Source organism: Eurypyga helias, unplaced genomic scaffold (assembly GCF_000690775.1).
Source record: "Eurypyga helias isolate BGI_N326 unplaced genomic scaffold, ASM69077v1 scaffold4625, whole genome shotgun sequence".
NCBI classification, from domain to species: domain Eukaryota; kingdom Metazoa; phylum Chordata; class Aves; order Eurypygiformes; family Eurypygidae; genus Eurypyga; species Eurypyga helias.
The window spans coordinates 32,102-51,421 of record NW_010251959.1 but is presented as its reverse complement, the minus strand read 5'-3'; the positions used below and the strand labels follow the sequence as shown (position 1 = coordinate 51,421).

At 40.3% G+C, this 19,320-nt stretch overlaps 1 protein-coding gene across 1 annotated transcript in view; it reads left to right on the top strand.

The window, feature by feature from the left end:
* The window catches only part of ARMC9 (armadillo repeat containing 9), a 62,899-nt gene that overhangs the window by 31,918 nt on the left and 11,661 nt on the right, over positions 1-19,320 (top strand). The window contains exons 12-22 of the mRNA XM_010152181.1: positions 141-233; positions 1,459-1,549; positions 2,417-2,540; positions 4,456-4,595; positions 5,414-5,490; positions 7,088-7,162; positions 8,247-8,337; positions 9,632-9,690; positions 15,136-15,240; positions 15,968-16,083; positions 18,888-19,012. Coding sequence (XP_010150483.1) covers positions 141-233; positions 1,459-1,549; positions 2,417-2,540; positions 4,456-4,595; positions 5,414-5,490; positions 7,088-7,162; positions 8,247-8,337; positions 9,632-9,690; positions 15,136-15,240; positions 15,968-16,083; positions 18,888-19,012 — 1,096 coding nt within the window. The remainder of the gene's footprint in view (positions 1-140; positions 234-1,458; positions 1,550-2,416; positions 2,541-4,455; positions 4,596-5,413; positions 5,491-7,087; positions 7,163-8,246; positions 8,338-9,631; positions 9,691-15,135; positions 15,241-15,967; positions 16,084-18,887; positions 19,013-19,320) is intronic.

The window sequence follows — 19,320 nt, the reverse complement described above, 5'->3', positions numbered from 1 at the left end:
TTCCCTTAGATTGCTGAGATTGACTTACTTCTCCCCATGAGGTTTCCCAAGTATGGGGTATCAGCACATTTTAAATCTTCAGTGGTCATCAATTCACATTACCATTTATTTATTTGACTGGTTTATGTTATTTATTTTAGCGATTGACAACATCATATCCTGGAGAGCAGAGAGACACTGTCCTGCAAGCCTACATCAGTAATGACCTTCTAGACTGCCACAGCAACTGTCAGGTCAGCTGGAAAGGGTTTTCCTCCAACTTGTGTGCAATATGGGGCATTTGTTTCTATAAATTCAGAAGAATTTATCACTCTCTTGAAGGGGAAGGAGGGGGGAGGAAGTAGTAGTGCCAAAATCATGTGATATATGTAACTTCCACATCCCAATCTTTAAATGTGATGGGCAAAGCTTGGCTTTACAAGAGCTCTCAGGGTAGATAGAGTTCTTGTAAACAAGTGGAAGTTTGTCACCTCTCCTGGAGCTTGACGTCGTTGGTGAGTTGAGTAGAAGTCTACTGAGCCCCTTACTTAGGAGTTAGCTCTTGCTTATCAGATCCTATGCCTCTCTTTGAGTGATCATGCATTGTTTGATAATGCTTTCAATCCTTTTCACTGATCTCGGATAAGAACTAAATTAGGACTTCAGTCTCAATATCTCTATGGAATATCTGATTATGCACTTATAATAACATTTCAGGAGTGTTTCTGTGAATTTGGAATGGGTTGTTATCTTTATTTAGAAAGGGGAATTGCTGTTATGTTGATATTGAAAGATTGCCTCACTCACTGATAATCCAATACTATTGACAACAAAAATGCAACATTTTTCCGTTTGTAATAGTGAATTTTATGCATAGTCGAGTTCTCCTGTTTGAAGCAGTGAGTTTACTTGTTCTGTTGTGGCTCCCATTGGCATTGCAACAGGAACTTCATTAGAACAGTTGAAGGATTATTAAATCAATGATCTGTTTTGCTCCTTGTAATTTTCTGTAAGAGGAAAGTAATGTGTAAGTAATGCCTGACGTAAAGCCGATTAAAAATAGTTTGCAATGCAGTGGTTTTGGTAAGTTAGTGAGCTGTTTTCCCACACTCTTAGTGGTCAGATGAAAACATTCCTATTCAGGTAACATTACTGCATTTAAGTTGATCAACAAAATTAATATAGGTTTTCTTTGTCACTGACTAAATATTAATTTTAGATATCAACTTTTACTGATAACTGTGTTGGTTCATGCTACTTCTCACCTAAGGGAGTTTAATGGTGTTTTAACAGATTGAGCAGAGGAGCTGTAACTTGCTTATTTGTTGATTTTCCATCTCTCCCACAGCCTAAGATATTAATATGCTTTCAAAGTTTGTTTACTGTGAAAATTTAATGAATCTTTTAAAACATTATAGAAGAATTACTTGGTTTTTTCCTGCTTTGGTGAGTTTTAGTAATGTTTCCTTTCTTTTTCAGAGAAGTGTCCTGAAATTACTACAGTCTAAGAGTGAGGTAGTCAGACAGTATATGGCAAGGCTCATCAATGCTTTTGCTTCGCTGGCAGAAGGTAAGATTTGCAAAATAAAAGACAGCATTTTCATGTAAGATTGGCTTATAGGTACTTCACAAGTGCGTGTCACTGCATGTAGAAATTTAGAGCCTTATTTGCACCCTTTTTATAGGGATTCACTGTTTTGTTACATTCATTCAAATTAGTTTCTCGGTATCTGGGAAGTTTTCATTTTGTCACTGTATGTTCAGCATTTCTGACTTATTCTGATGATTTGTGGTTGTTGTGGGGACTCAACCCAGGTGCTGCCTGTAATGTGTCACTTCATGAGGGTTGGAGGTGGTGGTGAGTGAAAAAAGAAAAATCCCTGCTAATTAAAGGTGCTGCAGGCAGACCTGCTACCAGGCTGTGCAACAGTAGTTAGTGCAGCTGCTCCTGCATCTTCCTGGTCCTCACCTGGAGAAATCTTTGTGCATCACCGCTGTTTGGTTGCTTATTTCTGCAGCTTTGTATCTCTGCCTTTCCCAAATTAGCCCTTGTTTTCGTGCTGCTTAAGGAGCCTAACTATTGCTAGGAACTGGAATCCCATTTAAAGTCCATAGCAGTAGGGCACCTAACTTTCCTGAGCTCTTTGGACATTCTGCTCTTTTCCTAGAGTATACAAAACTCTACTGAAAGAGGAGTAGTGTATTCTGTGTGGTGCTAACTTGGCAAGTGGGGGCCTCTAATGCCCGAAGTGGCTGGATTGAATGCAACTGATCTGCTAGACAGCTCATTTGTGCAGGTTTGTTTGGGCCTTGGCAAAAGGTTGCGGCTTGTCAAGATGACACTGAGGTCAATCCTGCTTACTTTTCCAAGGAGAGGGAGCTTTGCTGTCATAAGCTGATATCTCAGCATCTGTTCTTTCATCGCTTTTTGCACCAGGTCGTGTCTACCTTTCTCAGAACCCAGCGTTGCTGCGAATGCTGGAGGAGAGACTGAAAGCTGAAGACAAGGATTCCCTTACATGGGAGAATGTTCTGGGGGCTCTGCAGAAATTCAGCCTCAGGTGATGAAAGCACAGCACACAGTGGTGACAGCAGAGAGGAAATGCAGGCTAGTTAGGCTCTGTTCAGGGAGGAAAGAAGAACACTTGATTTTCCCATAACAATCATCAGAACCTCCGATGACTGGTGAAAGCAGTGTCATTTATTATGGAGGAGAACTCAGTTTTGCTGACTGAATTAACCTGACTTCTACCGGCTGTCAAGACTCAAGTAAATGTACATCTGCCACAGCCTTGTGTGCTTTATATGTATGCCTTAATTTAACAAAGTGAAAATCTTCATGTAGGAAGTTATGAAGTCCTACATAGAAAAAAGAGTTGCATTACATTCCAAAGCATAAGGTTTTCATTATCCTTTCTGCAAACATTTTTCTGGGATTTCATCCTTATCCTGTTGATCCTCTTTCCTAGAGCTTGTCTATGCATGGGCTGTCTTGTTTCTGACTTTTGCATTAACAGTCTGACTCAAATGCCCACCACAAAGGAAATATCATGCAAAAGCAGTAAAGGGTATGATGTTGCTCCCATTTATCAAATAAATATGATCTAGGAACTCTGATTTCACAGTACTCAGGGGGAATATTCAGTCCTGAATAGTTAACAATATAAGGAGGTAGATGAATATGTTTAGCTCTTGTTATTTTCATTCCTATTTCTTCTAAATTAAAATTGCAAGTGTTGGGGTATTTTTTTATTTGCCTGTTTGGCTTTGTTGAGGAATGAGGGCTGCTTTTGGATTTGCCTCATTTAGACCTTGTCTGGATGGAGCAAATGTAAACATGCTTTGGGTAAAATTCTGGACTGCTTCCTGACATGATATCTGATACATATTTGAGAGGAAAGAGAATAAATTTCATACCCCACTGCTTGAAATCCTAAGCTAATCTTAAGAGAAAATGACTCTTCTATTAGACCCGTTGCTGAATGTACAAATTAGTTTGAATTTTGGGGACTAGACACTAAGCTACTGAAAATTTTAAAACTTTTTACTTTCTAAAAAATAACAGTCTTTTAGAAGGTTAATTCCAGATATTTGACATGAGGGACTCCTTTTTTTTTTTTTAATGTGTAGTGAGATGCTCCCTTGTTTTGCTCAGTCCATGCCATAGACCTACTGCAAGACCCAGGATTGAGAAAGTGTGTGAGCTTTCAGGAGCAATCCAAATCCCAAGTACCAAGAACAGAAAAATACCTGCTTTGACCTTTGTAATTTAGATCTGTTGCCCATTGGAAATAATGTGATTAAAAATGATGTTCTTCAGTAAGACCTTTCTACCAGCATATACTACTTTTTTGTGTTGTGGAGTGACAAATTTCTGTTGTAGTAGATCACAGTTGACCACCTGGCACTTTATTCAGTATACTCTTTGAGGGTAACTACAGGTTGAGTTGAAAGAATATGTGATTTAAGAATCTCTAGAGAAAAAAGCAAATAGATTTAAGCAAAAAATCTCATTTGTCAAATCAACAGTACAAAAGTGCTATGGCTACCTGCGGTAGAAGTAGTAATTAATTTGTTTTATGGGTCTGTTGTGTGTAGCTGGCTCTTTTTACCAATTTTAAGACAATTGAAAATGCAATTTTAGGTGCAGTTAAAAACCTTAGAAAACAATGAGGAAACTTACCTCAGCAGTTTGCAGGTTTAAAAAACCAAAACACCCCAACCCACCCAGCATTTTAGTCCTCTAACCCTATGGGAATCTGCATCTTCAATTTCTTCAGGCTTTATTAATTCCCTAGTTTAATTGATTCTGCCAAAATGGGTAGTTTGGGTTTTTTTTGTTGTTGTTGTTGGCAGGCTAGTTTATAGCAGGTAGATGAAGTAAGGTTTTAATGTGTTTGTATTAGCTATAAATGTACTTGAAACGTATTTATGATGCGGTCTGATTTCTGTGTGCTTTTTGTTTTTTAATCCTAGGCGTGCACTGCAGTCAGCAATGATTAAAGATGGGCTCGTTTTCTGGCTGGTGGATGTTCTTACAGATACAGATTGCCTGTCTGATTACACACTGGAGTATTCTGTTGCCTTGCTCATGAATCTTTGTCTGCGGAGTGCAGGTGTCTTACATTTTGAATTACAACCTTATTCCAAGAAATGGATAGGGAAGATTGTGAATCCTTTTTTCTTATATGCCTGGATTTTTTCAAGTGACTGTAATTAGTAGTGAGGACTCACATAACCCGAGATACGAGTGTTACAATCGGTGCTTTTGAGCCAATCTCTTTCCCGGGAATCCCAAACTAGGGAGGTTAGCTTGACCAAAATCTAAATAATTAAGAAAACAGTTCATCAATGGAACCCTCTAAGATTTGATTCTTTATTCATACCCATATGTGAGGACTGCCATTCCTATGTTCCAGGCTCGCTTTTCAAAGGACACTTTTTACTTGTGTGAGAAATCTGTTTGTATAGAAGGAAGTCAGAACTGAGTTGATCAGTAATGGTAAAGAGCTTAACCTTCACCTTGTGGAGTGAACTATCTCCCTGCTTTGCTTCTGCAATGCAGCGATCCCCCACCCCACCCCCCAAGAAAATAAGGTCCTGTCTCTGTCCAAGAGACTTAAAAGAAGTTTAAATAAGTTTCCTTTTAAAAGGAAACGTAAGCGTGAAAAATCGACTGCTTGCCATAAGCATAATAATGTTTTTGTTAAACTTTTAAAAATCCCTTTGTGTTCCATCCTGTCCCAGATTAGACCTGTATAAATCCAGAGCAACTGCACTGATTTCGGCTCAGTTATGCTGAGCATCATTTGGCAGGGACAAGGAACACTATTGCTCTGTGTAAATTACATTCAGTACCGATTTTGAGAAGTAAGCAGCTTGCTCTGATTGGTTATATTTTTTTCAAGCATATTTATGTTTTCTCTCTTTTCAGGGAAGAAAGTGTGTGCAAGGATCGCAAACCATGTGCTCAAAGTTCTCTCTGATCTTCTTGGCCACGAGAATCATGAGGTATTTATACAGCAAACTTTGGGTTAAGGAAAAGGTGGAAAGAAAAATTAAAGATAAATAAACCAAGCCCCAAGAAAGTAAGAACTGGAGAAAAGGAAATTGGTTTTGTTTCCCCTGCTAGTCCCTCATGTAATTAAGTTGCATGAAATTTTCCTAGAAATCACAATTTTGTAATTTTTTTTGGTTGGGCACTGGTCTTCCTAGACATAATTACGTCTTCCTTTAACAAATGTTGGCAGCAAAGAGCAAAAGTCTTGTAGGCGCATAGTGATCATGCGGCCCATGTGCTGCCTTGATTGCAGTTTCTGATGCTGTTTACGTGTCATCTCACACCACATCATCTCAAGCTTACCTCGTTCATTAGATGAACAATGTGTGGTGCAAGCCATTATGCAAAGCATCAGGTACAACCAAGCAAATTTGCTCATAGTATTAAGGAATATTATAAGAGAGCAGTACACCCCCAGCATTCAAGCCCTAATATCTTTTTATCTACCACTTCATTTAACCTGCCGCTTAACCCTTTTGTGGTTCAAGTTTCTTTTCTGTCTCCAGACATACCTGCATCTTAGATGCTAAATTAAACTACCCAAGGAAAAAGCTGAAAGTTATTAGTTCTTTCTGCCTAGTGCTTTTCAACACGTCACTCTGTCTAGCTTTGGTTTTATGAATGGTGAGAGTTAATACAATACATACTAACAAGAAATAACATCCCAGCCCTAGACTGAAGCATTTAGAAAATGCTATCATACTGTTAAGTCTGTGCCTTAGAATGGCCTTGAAATTTCTCAGAGGCTGCATTCTTACAATGTGGTTTGCACCAGCTCAGCTGATAGAAGTTTTGTTATCAAAATCAAAGGTAGAAGCCACCTCTTGAGTGCCAGGAAAGCTTTCTGAGAAGCTGTGGGATCCTTGTGTAAATCCCAGTCCCTTATCTTTCCTTGCTTCCCCTGCTCCCAGCCTAGCTCATTGTTCATTTTCCCAAGGGTATAGGCAGAGGATGACTGAAAACCTTAGTGCTCCAACAGTAACTGGCCAACAGAAAGGGTCATATAAGTGCCAATAAAACTAGTTTGACAGATCTGGTGGCTTTCACTAACCGTAATACAGAGCTTCATGCTAGCTGTTGGGTTTCTTTCTTCCTCTGCTGGGAGGCACTAACAGGGAGCAAAGTGAAAGGATGTTTGAAGTGCTACACCTTTTATCATCCTGCCTAAAGCTACGGTGCTTGAAGCCTGTCTTGAGCTCACGCTGACACAGTCTTGTCCCTGTTCTTTGTCCTATTTTTTGTACTGCCACTACTGTTTGTCAGAAACAAACATTTTTTTTTAGGACTAGGTCAATTTGCATGAGTACATTTTCAGAAGGAAGTGGGAGGAAATCTGCATGCAGCAGTACTGTTTAGATCAACCGTATCGCAGTATATTTGCATCCTAAAAATTCACTGCTTCCCAAGTGGGAATTTCTGCAAGCGCAGGCTACCCTGACTAAACTCGGAATGTTGTTGTTCTGCACCCTCGCTCTTGCATGCGCCCCAGTTGACTATAAGCAAAATTTAAGAGTTTTTCTTAGTGGTATGACTATTTCTTCCTCTTAGATACAACCATACGTGAATGGAGCACTGTATAGCATTCTTGCCATCCCTTCTGTCCGAGAAGAAGCCAAAGCAATGGTAAGTGCTGCTTTGCCTAGCACCGGAGATCAACACGCATGCCAAAGATGGCATGCCCACAGCTGCCTGTTGAGCAGCGTGCAGCGGGGTTGGGAGGTAGAAGCCGTGGCATTTGTGAAGGGAATCCACAAAAGGCCATCCACCTTTGGTATTCAGGCAGGTGTGAATGTGTCTCAAACACTTTTGCCATATTTGCTGGTCTTTTCCCAGAAGTGGAGCTCCAGCAGTGTGAAGGATTCTATCTTTGTCATAAATTAAAGGTGTTATTCTAAAATAGTGTTGTCCATCCAACGTTTTGTAGACTGGGTGCAGCCCAGGAGATGCTTTCAGCTGACTTGCTGCTTGTTCCCCTTATTTAACTGATTCTGCACCAGTGAATAACCACTGAGTTCCCCTTGGTGCTTTTGCTTCTGCCTGGTATAGACAAGGTTGGCTGGGGAAGGCAGCAGAAGGAAGGTTTCAGCAGAACTAGGAATTGGTTTACCATTAGATGAATTTTCACAGGAGATCATGTGTTTTGACTTCCAGATTCGAGGAAGCCATCCCTGGGATAGCAGTGAATCTTTGTCTTAAGGATTAACCTAGAGAGTTATGCAGACATAACTGTTGTCAGATGTTTTGCCTCCCAAAGCACAGAGGGCTGGAAGTGATCTTAAATGATTAAAGACACAACATCAAACCTGTAAGGGGCCACAAAGAGAGAAACTGGATGTAAGCGGAAGTCAGTTGGTCCTGCTTTTTGCCTTTCTTCTCTGAACCTTGCACCGTAGTATCTGTGTATGCAAATTTGCCCTCTTCTGACTACTGTGTGCTGAGTTCAGAAGGCAGGAGCTGCAGGTTTGTTGTAAAAATTTCCTGTTCATCATGGACGCATCTGTATTTAAACCTAGAAGCAATCTAGACAGGATATTTCTTTTGCCTTTGGGAAGAGTATGGACAAAACGGAGTGCTTAGAGTTGGACACAGTGATTTGTTTCACACCACCTTTGTTTTCCCTGACAAAACAATGACATTTTAGCTAACAAAACTCTGTCACTGTGGTCACATGAAATACTAATCCACCGATGTTTTCTACTTCATCCAGGGAATGGAAGAAATTCTGCGCTGCTTTGTCAAGGAAGGAAATGCAGAGATGATCCGACAGATTGAATTTATTATCAAGCAGCTCAATTCAGGTCAGAACAACAGATGCAGCTATCTGAGCTGTAAATCTTTGACAAAAGCCATAAGAAAGCTCATGTTTTTATTTGGCGTTGAAACTCCCAAAGAATAACAATAGTGTGATGGTCTGAGAGAGGGTGAATAGTGAATGTCAGGTATTTGAGTGTCAGATGTATTTTAAAATTTCCTTTTCCGGTACAATTATAAAGAAGTAATAAAAGGCTGAGTAGGTCTCAATTCCAAAGTTCTGGGACTGCAAATAGAATGACCTTGACTATTTTATTTCCTGCTCATGGTCTCGCAGTAATGAGAGACTGCTGAGAGCTGCAAAAAGTACAGGTGATACAATTTGTAAAGCAGGATTTAGGAGCTAGGTCTGTCTCTGCTCACCTTTTGCTCTACTGAGGAGTGTAGCTCTGTAATCTGAAATGGCTTATCCTGAATGGGAGGCAGAGACCATCCTTTTAGGAGGGTGTGTTGATGGGTCCTAGGTGCTGTGTTAATGCAGGCAACTATGAGGAGGTGGAATATTTCTATTTTTTGTTCCCTGTGGCTGAAAGGAAGGCTGAAGAAAGTGAAAGCAAATAATGAAAAGGAGGGGAATTCTGATTAAATCTTTTTGTACTGTAAAAATAGGACGAGTTTGACTCTTTCTTTGGCTTTTGGAAAGACCAGAAGACAGCATATCTTATGGTCCTAGCTTGTAAAAGAACAAATAAAGTATTTAAGCACTGTATTGCCACTATGCAATATTTGTTCATCAGGGTTATAGAATCATTCCTCTTCTACCTGTGAATGGTATTTTTAAAAGGTTTTGTCTGACTGGAGAGTAAAGGTTGAGCAGACAGATGTCCAATATAAGCCTGGCTGCCTTTTTCAAGGAAATTAGTTTGTCCAAATGTTACAATAAGGTTTCTACATTCATATTATCTTTTTGTGTGTAATATTGGAGTGTTTGTAGAGAGAAGGAGAATCTTTTATTAAAAATAAATTGAAAAATAGACAAACTTGCAAGTGCACACACTTTCATTCAAGTCTTGTTGGTAAATACATTAAGACATCATAGTGTGATTTATGATAAAGAACTATTCCACTGTATCTGTTTCTAACATTTTCCCCAATATTGATGGATTTCAGTGATTTCTAGAATGCTTTAGAGGAGAAAATAATTCAAATAGTTGTGCTAAAAAGAATGGGATGTCTATATCAGAAGCAAGCTAAATCTTAGTGTCATAAAAGAGGAGCAGTAACTAGAGATTCTGTTAAGTTGCACAGGTACTCTTACACCATTTTTTTGCTTCTTTCTAGAAGAGCCGTTAAATGATAGTGTTGTGTCTGACGATGAAGAGGAAGAGGAGGATGAAGAAGTAAGTTTCCTTTTAAAGAGGAGGATGAAGAAGTAAGTTTCAGGCACACTTCAGTGTGCACACACAGTGTGCCTTCAGGCACACTTCAGAAAAATCCTTAACCTTCTGGACATTAAATATTTATGTTAATAAGCCAGACTTTATTTTTTTGGGTGGGTTTTTTGGTTTGTTTTGGGTTTTTTACCTGTTTACCAGGGTGTATTAACAAGAAAATTGGATCTGTTTCCATTACTTTTTCTTCATTTGAAGTTCTACTGGTTTTATTTTTATTATTACTTATCACAGCTCTGTGAGAAGTAAAGGATTATAGCTTGAAATGACAGTTGAGGAGCCACTGTAGCAGTAGAAATCTTGCTTTCAAGCAAACCCATTTCAGCAGTTAAAAAAAGGAAGCGAACGAACCCATGCATTGCCAGAATATCAACATGTGGTTACTTTTTCTTAAGGTATCATGATCTGTTTAGGGTGTGACTTCTTTTGTTGCTTAGAAACTTTAAAATATATTAAATTTTCTGTAAGTAATGAAGGAAAACTGTAATTACAAATTAAGAATTAAGTCCCATAAAAAGAGAGAATTAAAAAAAAAAAATAGAAAGTAATCATGAGAAAGTATGTCAGAGTAAATAGGCACTCGTTAGCTGCGTATTTCTAGCTTAGCTAATAAGTGCATTTTATACCAACACTTAATTTTCTAAGAAGCTGTCTGTATGGAATAATGGTATTCCAGGTGTAGACAACACAGCATATTTGATCATCTGAACTAACAAGCACAGCAAGGTGTGAAGGGACTGTTAAACCCAGTCTTCGCTGGTGATGTTGCCATTGCTACATCGATGCACAAGCACAGAGGGAGTTTGAATATGTGCTGTTTAGGCAGTTACATGGGACTTTAGCCTCAAAGAAGTCTACCAAATAGTACTTTTCTTTTATTGAAAAGCCTTGCATGAGAAATTTAAAAGAATGGCTATGGTAGATGTCCTTGGAATAGTCTTCACACATATTTAGATGGGTGTATAGGTGCACATATGTTGATATCTTACCTTATAGCAGAAACCTTATAGCACCTTCCAGTGCCTGAAGGGGCTACAAGGAAGCTGAGAGGGGACTTTTTACAAGGGCCTGTAGTGACAGGACAAGGGGTAACGGGTACAAATTGAAAGCAGGGAGGTTTAGATTAGATATCAGGAAGAAGTTCTTCCCGGAGAGGGTGGTGAGGCACTGGAACAGGTTGCCCAGAGAAGCTGTGGATGCCCCATCCCTGGATGTCTTCAAGGACAGGCTGGATGTGGCTTTGAGCAACCTGGTCTAGTGGAAGGTGTCCCTGCCCATGGCAGGGGGGTTGGAACTGGATGGTCTTTAAGGTCCCTTCCCACCCAAACCAGTTTGTGATTCTGTGATATCGCGTATCTGCCATTCTGTGATTCTATGATATCACGTATCACTGGCCCTGAAGACGCCAGTGACGTGAGTGTTGGTGACCTGTGCAAAACGTTCTCATATTAGAAATATTACTGGAGAACGTATTTACTGAAAACCAAGTTTTTAGACAAAAATTAAGGCATTTGTCCTGAGCCAATAAAGAATAAAACATATTAACAAGTCACGTGTGTCTGCGTTCTACTAGTTTCACGTTAAAGCAAATGCTAGTAAACAGTGACAGCCATGCTACAGTGTAAAGCTTGCCTTGGGATTGCAGGGTGACTAAGTGTGTTTTCAAGTGCACTTTGAGCCTTTTTTTTTGAAGGCAGAGAAAAATTTAAGTATCCTGCTTGTAAAAGGTGTGGTGTGCTCTCAGCTGCTGTGAAGTGCAGCACCTTGCAGGATCCAGCCTTTGCCGGGCAGTGTCAAGGGAAGTTCTGCACTGGCTGCATTATTTAGCTAGTTTCTGTGTGGTGGCACAGTAGGTGGGGAACACATGAACTAATTACCCTTGTGACTTTGCCTAAGTTTAGAGCTATCTGGAAATTCTAAGTTTAGAGCTACGGGGAAGTTTTATTTAACAACTGTCTCTGCCCGTTTTGATCTAAGGGGGCACAGGAAACTGCTGGGTTTTATTAGAATTAGATTATTGCTTCACCTTCTGCAGTTCTGAAGTGAGTTTTCAGTCATCTTTCCACTCCTCCCACCCAAAATCAGTGCTTGATGTGCAAAATGGGCTTTCTGGGGGTTAATCATTTTGACTTCCCTTTGTGAAATGAGCTACTTAACCCCAACTCCAAGCCTTTGAGTGTCTCAGCCATATCGACATCCCAAGGTGGTGATATTTTCGCTTGAGCTCTAGTATACTTTTTTGAAGGATACTGTGTTCTTTTGGTAAAGCACAGAGATAAGGAACTCGTTTGTGGAAGGTGTGGCATTGAATTGCATGATAGTGTTGAACACTTCCCTTACTTTATCTGTTCTTGGGAATGAAAGGAAGGTGAATTCTCCTGTTCATTCATATCCTCCACGTTGCTGCTCACAATCCCAGCCAAGGCTCTAGGTCAAATCATTTCGAAATGCATTTTTAGCACTGAACCATCAAGTGATTAAAATGGACTTCTGTCACTTCTTATTATTTGACTCAAAAGTAACAGTAGGCTTTCAAAACAGAAGTGCCTGATACCAGCTTTTCATTAGCTTTGCCATTATATTAAAAGAAAAAGTCTCATTAAGCCAATTTTAAAACTCTTTCTAGTGTAACATTGTGGTGTGTTCTAAATCCTTGTTGCTGATGGGAACTGTAATCCTGTTCTGCTGCAAGGAAGCCTGATTTCTTAGTCCCGCAGGTTAGAAAATGAGAGTGCACAAACAGCACGGCAGCAGAATGCCACGCAAAATGCATCGCGTCGTTACTTGGTTAAATAAGCGAAGGTTTGTTGACTCGCTGCCTCGATGCTTGGAGGCCTTTTGTATTTTGGAAATGCTGTGAGTTATTGTTCTTTGATGGGGTTCTGTGATAACATCTGGCGTTGCGATCACGGAACAGAAAGTTTTGGAAAACTTCATCAGCAGTCTTGCCTTTACGTAACTTCTGAAGTACTGCAGGCTGACTGTGTTTCAGAATATGTCCATATATTGATGATTTAAGGACATGCATTCAAACTGCTGACCAACATGATAATTTGTTGCTCATTTACTTAATATTTATGCCCTCACAACTTCCGAAACAACATAAAGACTCTCTTAGGCAGACTTAGTTTGCAGGTTCTGCCCTAGCTTTTATTGTTTCCAAGAGCATGTGAAGGTTCCCCATGCTGTTGCTATTATGTTACCTTTCATGGGTTTTTTGCTCTTTATCTGTGTTTAATTTAGAGTTGTTGAATTCTGTCTTGACTTGGAGCAGATCTTGTGGTAATGACTACTTTCTCCTAAACACTGCCGCCAAGATGTGGTTTAGCCTGCTGGAGGATAATTCTGGGACTTCTAAGGGCATCATGCCCTCGGAAATTTAAGGTTCTGTAACGTGTGACATGGGAACATATAAACTGAATTTTGAAAAGTCGCTGTATGCTGTTATTCAGAAGTAAATTGGCTTTTGGGTTTGTCTGCTGAGCTTTAAAAAAGTAGTGTAGAGCTCAGGATGCACTGGCTTCTGGAGTGCATACCCACCTTCGTTATATTAGCCACCTGGGTGTGGTGACACCCACAGTCACAGTGCATATTTTCTGGTGCGTAATATTCTCTCCGCTCTTCTGTTAAATACTAACTTAATTTATCTTCTGTGTTTGATCTTTACGCTTGCTTTTTATTTGACTTGGACCATCTTTGAAAGCTGCTTGTAAAAGTGAATAGGTGGTAGCTCCAATTCAAAGCTTAGTTACAAATTTGAGCTATGTTAGATAATTCATCAGACACCTGCTGATCCCCCGTCACTCAGCACCTGGCAATAAAATCGGTAAACTGCAGTGTGAAAATACACTTCAACTAGAAAATACATCAAAAGAAAGAGCTTAATCACAGGCCTGATCGCAGGACTTCAAGGCATTACGTGAAAAGACTTTGCTGCCAACATCTGCTGCGGCCTGTGAGCAGTGGTGAACAGGGCAGCGATTGTGTTATTTCGGCAGTGGAATGATGGCATGGCTGTCAAAGCCCTTTTTCTGTACAAGGAGGCAGAGGAGGGACATGTTCAGGCTCAGTTCCCTGGTATGTTAAATAACGTCAGGGAGCAAAGTTGGCAGGGAGAGGTACTTTCCAGAAACGAGAAACTGGCATTCTCTGCCTGACAAAACGTGTCAACCAGAATATTGGAAGAGGTGGAACCTGGGGAAACCGAGGCGATCTGAGAGAAGTTAAATACCTGGTGCATGCAGGGAGCTGGGCGGAATAGCGGGGTGATGTTCTGGCCGGAACGTGTGACACGACCCAGGCACAGTCGTCTAGAAAGCATCCTCGAAGAAAGCTGTTAGTTCTTGATGCTGCGTTAACATACAATATTAAAGAAATACCCACCACACATGGGTGTGTTGATCTCATGAATGCTAGCATTTGAAGAGCGGGGTGATGTTCTGGCCAGAACTTGTGACACGACCCAGGCACGGTGCGGGCAGTCAGCATCCTCGAACTAGAGCTGCTAGTTCTTATGCTGCGTTAACATACGATATTAAAGGAATACCCACCAGACGTGGGTGTGTCGATCTCATGAATGCTAGCATCATGTTCAGGAAAGACTATGAATTGTTTTAAGGTGCACTTACTTTATTTTTACTGCTAGTTGTTATAGCTGAACTTAAAAGTTGTGTTTTTGTTACTCAGACGATACTGATACATAACAAGATCCAGACAAGTTTTCCTATCAGTTTTCCTATCTTCCTCTTTGCATGAATGATAACTTCCTTCTGCTTTTTATTTTATGTAATTGACTTACCTTGAGTTTCAGTTTTGTTTTTTCTTAAAACAAGGGTAGTGTTCTCAGCCTCCAGCGTGGCTGAGAAATGCCATCAGGTGGGTTTTTTTCAGTCTGTACTGTATAGCTACATTGACTTGGGCAGATCTGCAAAAACTGAAACTCCAAATTTCACACCAGCTGCTTGTCAAGGACGGAGCATTGCATCTCTTCAGACTAGCATGCCGTGTTCTACAAAGGCACTAACGACCGAGATTTTCCCTGAGCCTTTGTTAGATCAAGCAAGGAATAATTATTTGGGGTTTGAAATTTGAAGGAGAATGACTTTTGAAATGCATACTGTACTTTTTGGCATAGCAGTTGTGGAAAAAGGTGTGGAGTTTTTTCTTGTCTTCTCTCAGGATTCTTTTGTTTCTGGTTACATCAAAAGTTTAAGTGAGTTTGTCTTTAGGTGTCTGCTTTTTTGGTGGAAAATGCTTGTACATTACCACTTAAGTGTGCAGTATTAACAGTCATTTATCTGGACAGTACATATCCAAGTGACTACTGCAGTGGGAACTAAATTTGAAATGAAATCTTCTTGGAACCTGGGCTCACATAACACGTTCCTGTTGCAGGAGGACCATGACATTATGGAGGTTGATCTGGACAAAGATGAAGTTTTGCAGCCTCAACTGGGAGAGCTTGCAGGAGAGAAGCTGCTAACAACTGAGTACTTGGGAGTGAGTGCCACTCGTCAGGATCTTGAAATAAATTAATTTACTGGATTAAGTGTTTAATTTCAATAGTTTCATCACTTTCTAAAAGCTTTTATTCAGTTTGTTGCTTGAAGATCCAGGTTCTACTTGCACAGCAATCTTCCAGTCTCTTTCACTACCTGCTGTTCAGAAGTAGAATAATTTTGAGAAAGGTAGCTACCCTTTCACAGGGGGAGGTCAGGCTGTGGCTTAATAATAAGCTAAAGGCAGCCTTAGGGTTCTAGTGCTACATCAGTGACTGTGGGCGCACAAAGCAAAGTGCTGAGCAAGTTAATACTGGAACACTCTGCTGGTCTGAAATCATGTTGAAAAAAAGAAGTTGAAAAGTCAACTGCCTCTGCAGGCGTTACGCCAGATCAAGTATTGTATGTCTTACCTCAAGCAGGAAAATGCCATTAAGTACAAAAGCATAAAGTTTGCATGAATGCCATTTCATGTGCTGTGACTAATTTGAGATAAATGTGACTGTATGCCTTCTGGATCCCAGAAGCCAATGCTGATGATGGAAATGTGACCTGAGATGTCACAGAACAGCCTACAGTCAATCCAGGGAATTTTATCTAGTGACACCAGAAAACAACTTAGTTTCAAATGCAGTTTCTATAGGGTTTTTTCTGTGGTTCCAGTCACCTGTCTTTCTACTGTATTTTCTCCCCCTCCCAACTCCCCTTCTTTATTTTCTGTGTATTAGATAATGACTCATACTCCAAAAACCAAGAAGAAGCTGTTTCCAGGTGTCCATCAGAGTATAGATGAGCCACTCCAGAGACCCGTGACACCAGGTTATCACAGAACTGTGCACCTAATGTAAGTCCAAACAAATAAGTCTTAGTTGGCTATTTTTAAACTCCTTTAAAAAAAATTAAAAGGAAGAAACAATGCCTGATAAATACTGTACCTAAAAATGCATTGCCGTTCCTTAAAGAGAATTTCAGAAAAAGAAAGGAGGGGAATATTATAGGTAAAGTCCATAGGCTGAGGTCATGTATTTGGAACACATGAGTAAATGATTACTGATCAATTTGATTTAAATTTGCATTATATATTGTATATTCATTATAGATTGTGTAGTCCTTTCACCTTCTCCTAATATATTCTATTGGTAAGTTGCATGAAGTTTCTAAAATTCCATAATCAAGATAGTGCATTGATCTGGGGAGATTTGCTAGCCAACCCAAAGAGGACAGATTAAAAAGTAAATGGGAAGGACAGAAATCTTGTTAAACTAGATTTCTTGCTTTGGAAGAAAGTCCAAAAAATCTGCAGGCCTTAATCTAAAGTGGCTAATACGTAACTAAATATGCAGTGCCACTTTTCTGGGGAGTCAGTTACTGAGTTCAAGGTCCCACTTCCTCTGCGCAGGGTTCTGCCCGTGGTGCACTGGGAAACCTGGATCGAGTCTGTGGAATCGACTGTTAGGGCAGCCTTAAAACCTATTTAGAATGTATTTTTCAGGAATAACTCTTAGTTACCAGTAGAGTGTCCAAGCATTATGTTCCTGCTTTATAAGTGGAGAGAATAACAAGCTTGTGGAAATGAAGTGGCTCTTACATGGGAGATCAGAAAAAAGGTGGCAAACCTGGGAGCGTGGCTTTTATTTCCTGGTGACATGTAGCATACTGCTATTTATGCATCAGAAATAATCTCTAGAGGTGATCGCGTGCCTCTCCTTACCACCATTTACCCAGGCAGTATGTTTACTTAACAGTATCCCGGGACACCGGAGTGACGCTGGTCTCCTATTTTGTCAAAATTGGAATCTCCTTATGAGCGGCTGTGCAGCTCATGTCCACACAAGGCAGCTTCAGGCCACTGCTGAGTACAAATTAAAACCACCTTTCTACCATACTGGTTCTGGTAGCTTTGGGTCGAAGAGAAGTGTTAGTTTGATGGTGTGAAACAGTCTTTACAGATTGCCTCACTGTGCAAACAAAGGGAGAAAAATGTAAACACAACTCTAACATGGTGAAAATATGTGAAAGTGAATTTCCCTCCTGCTCTGGCCAAATGGGAGAAATTGTGTGTGTTTGGTGCTCCCATGTTTTAAGTAGGAAACGTGAGGTACCACCTGGAATGAGAAGGTTGTATGGTGTATTTGACTAATTTGTGTGCAAGAAAACTGCAGCAAATAGATGAAGCCATTCTTCAACCAGATCTTGCAAAAGAAAAGGACAAGCTTTGATGGCTTCTGTGCTGTTCTAATTTTAGTATGAATTCATTGACTACATTGAGGAAATTCTCAGGAAACCTTGAAAGAGGAAGATGATGAAAGTGAACAAATCTTAGCTGCCTTAATTTGAAAGCAGTTTCTGAACTGGGTGTATTTCATATTTTAAAGAATTTAAGTAGGCATGTGTTTGTATGAGATAAAATGGCATGAAAAACATCAGACTAGACATTCCAGGACCATTGATCTGTGTTATCTGAAGTTTTGGATTCAGCAGAGTAGTTAAACTACGTTTAAAATTTGTGTAAATTCTTGCATTCAGAACTGAAGATAACTTGTCTGAAGTTGTTCATGTGAGACTCGATGTAACATTCCATTTTAAAAATATCACGAACAGGGAAGCAGTTGATGGAGATACTATAACGTATCTCTTCGAGTTGTTGGTTCATACCTCCAAAAGAACGGGAGGGGCGGATTTCTAGTGCTGAATAGAAGTATTCACACAGAAAATTAATGCAGAATAGCCTGTGCACATGTAGCAGCTATTCCATGCTAATTTTTCTATGACTTCCCAGTGCAGACAAGGCTCTAGTTACTTCAGATGAATTGTCATGGGATCCCTCTATGGACAAGCTCTTGCTGTATGAAGCTGAGGGAGCCAGGAAATACTGCAAAGTGTGCTTTTTATTCCCCGCCACCCCCTTCTCTTTAAAGGCTCCCTGGCTGAGATCACTCAAGAGGGACTGAACTACTTAATATTCTGCTAGCTGTTTCCTTAGAAACCAATTTAGCTGTGAAATCATTAACTGCCTCCTTGGACTGCATCCTTTCTAACTAGAAATATGGTCTAGTTACCTTAACCTGATACTGGGCAGGGAAACTGTGTGTCTGCCAACTTCTTTTCACACGCTTTTTACACCCCTCTTGCTTCTGTTATGTTCTATTGCTTATTACTGAGCAATCTTGTCCCTGTTTTGTCCTTCAGCAACTTCAGTTTCTCACTTGGGAAATCAGCAGTTCTACTTCTTATCAACTTTGTTTTAAATCTGTATGGTGTGTTGCTCTGTAAAGTGAAATCCTTGTCATATTCAGGAGCAAATCTTAAATCCTTGAAAAAGCTAAGTATTGAAGGCCTCTCAGGCCCACTGCTACAGTCTTTTTATTTGTGTTCTGCTGGTATTTTGGGTCTTCAGACTGCAAGGAACTATGGTTTCCTTTCCTCAGCTCTTTTATTGCAGTAGGAAAAAATGTTAATTCCAAATATGTCCAACATCAGCTGGTTTGGGTGAGCTACAGTCATGCAGTTAAATTATGTCCTTAGCACTAGTTTGCAGTATGAAATATAAAATAATTTCATTATCCTCTATGTCATTACGGGCAATTAGAAGGAATTAGAATTTATTCTCATGCAACTTTTTATACCGCACTCTCATTTCTCCTCCAGGCCAGAAGACGATACCAGTTCTTGTCATGATAGGGATGAGAAGCTGCAGTTTCTGCCGGGTGATCATCCTCCTGTTTGTGATGGGAGCAGGTCCAGCATTTCTGACCTCTGCATTTCCCCTTCACGTAAGAACATTCTGCAAATGCTGCTGTTAATTGCCGCTGTCGTTCTTGACGGGGGCAGGTGTTTGGGGCCTAGTTTGTGGGCTGCAGATTCTTTTAAATGTAGCCTTGGAACGGGCCCTCCATTTGTAGACCTGGGGCAGTCTGCAAGACCCTGGAGGGACACAGTTGGATTTCGGCTCGAGCTGAACGAATGGCTACAGAAGGTAATGTGTGGTCAGCAGAGACTGATGGTCTCACTTGCTTCCCTCAATCTTGCTTCCTGTGGAAGGGCCAAGGATCATCAGGGCTTCTGATATGCAAGGTACACT